This window comes from Crinia signifera, chromosome 1 (genome assembly GCF_055691185.1).
Source record: "Crinia signifera chromosome 1, ASM5569118v1, whole genome shotgun sequence".
NCBI lineage: Eukaryota > Metazoa > Chordata > Amphibia > Anura > Myobatrachidae > Crinia > Crinia signifera.
Genome location: NC_139217.1, coordinates 326,127,767 through 326,133,849, shown reverse-complemented (window position 1 = coordinate 326,133,849; position 6,083 = coordinate 326,127,767). Strand labels below are relative to the sequence as shown.

At 45.5% G+C, this 6,083-nt stretch overlaps 1 protein-coding gene across 1 annotated transcript; it reads left to right on the top strand.

The window, feature by feature from the left end:
• The first annotated feature begins 1,454 nt into the window (after positions 1–1,454).
• Positions 1,455–5,719, top strand: LOC146080968 (uncharacterized). Its single transcript, XM_083188752.1, has 2 exons — positions 1,455–2,139; positions 2,224–5,719. Exons 1-2 carry the CDS (start codon positions 1,735–1,737, stop codon positions 2,812–2,814), a joined length of 996 nt encoding a protein of 331 aa, XP_083044878.1. The 5' UTR covers positions 1,455–1,734; the 3' UTR covers positions 2,815–5,719.
• The last annotated feature ends 364 nt before the right edge of the window (positions 5,720–6,083 follow it).

The window sequence follows — 6,083 nt, the reverse complement described above, 5'->3', positions numbered from 1 at the left end:
TGTGACTTGACTTGAATAAGAAACGTGCAAAAGCTTTTTGATCTGAGTCAACATCTTCTGTTCTGGCAAGAGGCCTGAAGTTTCACTTTTTTGGTGAAAATGACGAAAACTGTGAAGATGCTCCGATCTAGTTAAAATTATGTCATGATGTCTTAAGGTGCGTACCCACGGTAAGATATAGTGCAAAATCTAGCACACTATCTAGCTGGTTTCGAATAGCATGCTAGATAGTGCACTATATCTTACCGTGTGTACGCACTATCCGACGTACGATGCGCGCTCCCGCCGGTCGTCTGGGAGGGAGCTGGTCGGGTGAACATGCAACTGAATTTTGGCTAGAAAGCATAAGATACAGTGCATATCGTACGGCACACTGTATCGTATGCTTTCTAGCAAACAATGCGCGTCATCAGCGGCACGCCCTGGCCACTTCCTGGACACTGCCCAGACACTCCCCATCAGCCATTCCGCGGCGCACACGCACCCAGAGGAGGCCCGAGGAGCTGGAGCAAGGGAAAAAAAGCACGACGCACGCACACACCCAGAGGAGGCACGAGGAGCTGGAGACAGGCACAAAAAGCAAGTACATTTTGTCATGGGTGTTTCAGCTGCGGTGTGGGTGCGTGCAAGAAAATGGTGCTCGTTTGGGAGGGGTCGCCTGCATACATCAAGGGGTAGGTGGGGGTGCCTGCATGAAAATGGTGCTTGGTTGGGAGGGGTCGCCTGCATACATCAAGGGGTAGGTTGGGGTGCCTGCATGAAAATGGTGCTTGGTTGGGAGGGGTCGCCTGCATACATCAAGGGGTAGGTGGGGGTGCCTGCATGAAAATGGTGCTTGGTTGGGAGGGGTCGCCTGCATACATCAAGGGGTAGGTGGGGGTGCGTGCATGAAAATGGTGCTTGGTTAGGAGGGGTCGCCTGCATACATCAAGGGGTAGGTTGGGGTGCCTGCATGAAAATGGTGCTTGGTTGGGAGGGGTCGCCTGCATACATCAAGGGGTAGGTGGGGGTGCCTGCATGAAAATGGTGCTTGGTTGGGAGGGGTCGCCTGCATACATCAAGGGGTAGGTTGGGGTGCCTGCATGAAAATGGTGCTTGGTTGGGAGGGGTCGCCTGCATACATCAAGGGGTAGGTTGGGGTGCCTGCATGAAAATGGTGCTTGGTTGGGAGGGGTCGCCTGCATACATCAAGGGGTAGGTTGGGGTGCCTGCATGAAAATGGTGCTTGGTTGGGAGGGGTCGCCTGCATACATCAAGGGGCAGGTGGGGGTGCCTGCATGAAAATGGTGCTTGTTTGGGAGGGGTCGCCTGCATACATCAAGGGGCAGGTGGGGGTGCCTGCATGAAAATGGTGCTTGGTTGGGAGGGGTCGCCTGCATACATCAAGGGGTAGGTGGGGGTCCCTGCATGAAAATGGTGCTTGGTTGGGAGGGGTCGCCTGCATACATCAAGGGGTAGGTGGGGGTGCCTGCATGAAAATGGTGCTTGGTTGGGGATGGGAGACCTGGCTGCATGAAGGGGATGGAGGGTGACGCTGCATTATCACAGGGGATGGAGGGGGAGGCTGCATTATCACAGGGGATGGAGGCTGAGGCTGCATTATCACAGGGGATGGAGGGTGAGGCTGCATTATCACAGGGGATGGAGAGCTGCGTGAAGAAAGTGCTTTATTGCAGTATATGTGATGTCAGTGTTGTGTTGATATTAAATTATTTTTTATTTTTTTTTTAAGAAATGGCAACCCCAAACCAGGAATTTTGGACAGGATTTCTGGACATGTATGAGTCGAATGAGTGTCTGTGGCGGGTCAAGGACAAAAATTATGCTAATAAGGAGAAACGCAACAAGGCACTGCAGGAAATGCTGACATACGTCAAAGGCATAAATGCTTCTGCCGACATAAAGTTTGTGAAAAAGAAGATTCAAAATTTCCGTACAGTATACTTAAAAGAACGCAAGAAATATGAGGATTCCAAACGCTCTGGAGCCGGGGTAGAGGAGATTGAAAAACCATCTTTATGGTACTATGATCAGCTCCATTTCCTACAGGATCAAGACCCCCTAAGTCAGTCACAGTGTTCTATGATGGAAGTCTCTCCAGGGCTATTGCCAGAGGAGGAAACAGATAATAGCAACGTGGTAAGTGTATACATAATATTATTTACTGTGTTATTTAGCTTCATGTAATTTGTTATTGACAGTTTATTTTTGTGCACATTTAAGGTCACTCTTTCGGATGCGGAGACAGAGCCACCCAACACCCAACAAACAGAAGCCGAGCAGACTGCTGTGGTGGTGGAAAGCACACCTCCGTCAAGACCCAAGAGGACCCTCACCACAATCAAGTCTAGAGCTTCCTCAAGTTCAGCACCAAACCGTGCCGAGCGGTTTCTCCAAAGTGCAGAGGAGGTTCTGCATAAGTTACCCAATGAATTCAATGCTTTTGGTACACATGTTGCACAGGAATTGGAGGCAATGGTACCAGACCAGCGCATCCATTTCAAGAGGATTGTATATGATCTGATGATACGGGGTCGCAGTGGCGAATTAAGGCGTGATATTCACCTTGCATCATCTGCATCATATACAACGCAGCAAGGCCAACGTCCTCCCCCTAACCAATACCCATCTCGCACATCATACCCACCACAAAGTTTTACTGAACATACAAGCCCACCCTTGTATTGTAGCCCAAGTGCTACCTCATCACAGCCCCAATATCAAACTTCCACTCCCGGCCCGAGTGGTACCCCCTCTGTATGGGTGGGTGCACAGGCCACTCTTCTTTGTGAGCCTGATCTGTTCAAGTTGTAAATGTTATAATATATGCAGTCCCTTTGGGTAGTTAAGATATCTCTGTTCCTGATATCTAGAAGTTAATGCTGAGCCGTTAGGAAGTAGTGATATGTGGCTTGATGGAAAGTTGTTGTAACACATTACTTTGAAGTATAGTTTTTATGATCCGCAAACAAATCATACCTCATTTTTTTTGGTAAAGAAAAAATCTACATTGCCTGGTTGCAATTTTTTGTGGAAAGGACCACATTTTATTTTGTAAAGAAAAAATCTACATTGCCTGGTTGCAATTTTTTGTGGAAAGGGCAATAAATATTGTTTACTGCAAAACTTTGTTGTTCTCATAAATTACTGCTTTCCCCAAAGGTATTGATAAGTACGTCACAATCTGTGTACACTACCATTCAGCTATCACAGTTGGGTTTTCAATAAAAACAATATACATTTGGGTAACATACAATAAACTTATTTAATACTTGAAACATAGCATTTGTTCCAAAAATACAACACATGCAAATCTTTTGGACATTGCAGTCAAAGTAACGTATCTTAAACAAATATGTACAAATAGCAGGTTCAGTATCAGGCAATTGCTTGAAGCTGCCAGTCCAATGCACCCTCTCCATTGAAGTAGGCCAGGTATTGGTCTCTGACCTGCTTTGCACGCTGTGATGACCCATGTGCCAGTGGGTTTGCATTAAGGGAGGTCCACCCATCGATGTCCTGAGACTGCTGTGCTGGTTCCGGTTCTGACACTACAGGTAATTCGTGTCTTGATTTGCGCCTCAAAAAATTATGCAGCGCACAACATGCAAGCACTATCCATTGGATTTTGTCGATGCGCATATTGATTGCACTGTGGAAAATCCTGAACTTGTTGCTCATTATGCCGAAGGCATTTTCCACAGTGCGTCGCGCCCTGCAAAGCCTGTAATTAAAAATACGACGCTCCTGATTAAGCACTCTCTGAGGATAGGGACGCATGATGTGCTCATGGAGTGCGAATGCCTCGTCAGCTAGGAAAACAAAATTTAGTCCATTTTGGCAATCATCACTAGAAGGGAGGTTGAGGCGCTTTGTGGCAAGGTGCTGGTAAAAAAGAGTGTCTTTCAGTGAACCTCCATCTGATGCCCTGCCATTTTTACCCACATCCACATAAACAAATTCATAATTGGCGTCCACTATCGCCAGCAGTACTACACTAAAAAACCCTTTATAGTTATAGTACAAGGAACCAGATTTGGGTGGCTGTGTAATGCGGACATGCTTCCCATCGATGGCCCCTCCGCAGTTTGGAAAGTTCCATCTGGTCTCAAAATCGGCCGCAATACCCTGCCATTCCTCACGGGTAGTAGGAAACTAGAAAAAAAGGTTGAAGAAAAATGATTTTCATTTGAGGTTTATATTTACATCACTTTATAGCATATTTCATTGTTGATGCTCACAATTGAGCCTTCCCAAGGAGGACAATTGATTGGCAGTACACACTTCTACACATAATTATACTTTGCAAACCATGTATGATATATATTACGGATGGACAGATGTTGCCAAACTAGAAATGCGACCATGCCTTGCCACAGTTTAAACACTACCTTTCTTTATTGCTGAACTGTGGCAAGGCATGATGTGATTTGTACTTGCACAACATCTTGAGAGGCAGCGGTTGGCCAGGCCTGTATTAAGCCCATGCTTGTTGTGTTTTACTGGGTTACAACAAACCAACCTGGCCAGATTTCTCCTGCCCCATAAAAAAGCCACCACACAGTTACGGGCCACCCCACCCCAACTCTCCCCCTCCTCGTCTCCGTAAGCCTTGCCGCTGGGGTGGTCAGCAATCTTAAGCGGTGTCTGGTTTAATTCAGATTTTACAACATTAAACAATGTATTTGGTGTGTGCTCATTTCTCTAGGTATATGTCTGCTGCTGCTTTCAGAGCATGCGGGGAGCACACATAGAGAACAAAGGACACTTCAAATAAAGCAATTAAGTGGGAACACAATGGGACCATGTGCATTAGCATATATACTCTACGGAGGATGCTGTGAATACATATTTACAACTAATGTGACTTTTAAATTGTCCTTACCTTCAAGTATTGTGGCTTGAGGACAGCATATAGGGCCCTGCAGGTTTCAGGAATTATACGGCCCAAAGCCTGAGGTGAAATCAAGGACCCAAACTTCAGATCCGCTAGGGATCTACCTGTTGCCAGGAAACGCAGAGTGACGATCAGCCTGTCCTCTGCAGGTATTGCCCTCCGCATGGTGGTATCCTGTCTTTGGATATAGGGCCTCACCAGTCCCAGCAGTTCCTGGAATGTACTGTCATCCATCCGCAGGTAGTTACGGTAGTCTACTGGGTTGTTTTCACGAATCTGGACAAGTAGTGGCATATGAGAGAGAGTTTCCCTCTGTAAAAGCCAATGCTTGGTCCAGCAGGATCGCCTTGCCCTATTGGGGCCTTTTCCTCTCTCATCATTAGAGCTCTCCCTTTCTGCTATCACAGCAGCTCCTGCATATGCTGCCAGCATATTGCAATGGAAAGTATCCATTATTGACCTTGGAAAAGGTTGATTAGCACACTAGCTGCAATAACCTGATGAGGAAATACAAACTAGACACTCTGCACAAATGCAATAATTTTAAAATGGCTGCTGAGCCTTTATATAACCCTGCAAACACCCACTTCTACAGCCTGCCAATGAGGGGTTTGTTATTTTTTTGAAATCCCTGCCCATTATGCAAACACTGTGATCGTCCAGGATCTAGCCAAGTAGCTGTGACGTCAGATCGTATACCATATCGTTTGCAGATCGTACATTATTTTCAGTCCAAATCTGATGGTTTTTAGCCTATAGTGCGTTCCCGTGACATCGCATACGATATCGTACGAAACATGAATCGTACCGTGGGTACGCACCTTCAGAGTAATTTATTCATTCATTTATTCAGTTCTTAATAGTATATTAAATAAAAGTTAAGTTTTAATTCATTTTCTTGGGACACTTTATCAAAACAATATACAATACGAATGCTGAAATAAGCAACAATTTGTCAGCCTAAAGTGCCCCTTGTAGAAATCCTTTTTCTTTTTTTGTTTGTACAGTAATTTATTCATATAATTTAGCTTAGTAAATGATAGTATGAGCTTGTCCTAGTGCAAAGTGACTGATTTTGGCGAGAGAAAAAATCCCTGATAAATGACCCATTTTCATGGTTTCAATTGTGAATATGGTGTTGTGTTTTCTCTGGTACATATTTTTTTTGGGAGAGGATGCTCTGTAA

Excerpts from the sequence above, each read along its gene's own strand:
- LOC146080968 (XM_083188752.1), top strand. The coding sequence starts at position 1,735 with ATGGCAACCCCAAACCAGGAATTTTGGACAGGATTTCTGGACATGTAT. Across the intron at positions 2,140-2,223 it reads AAACAGATAATAGCAACGTG|GTCACTCTTTCGGATGCGGA; the intron begins GTAAGTGTATAC and ends TGCACATTTAAG.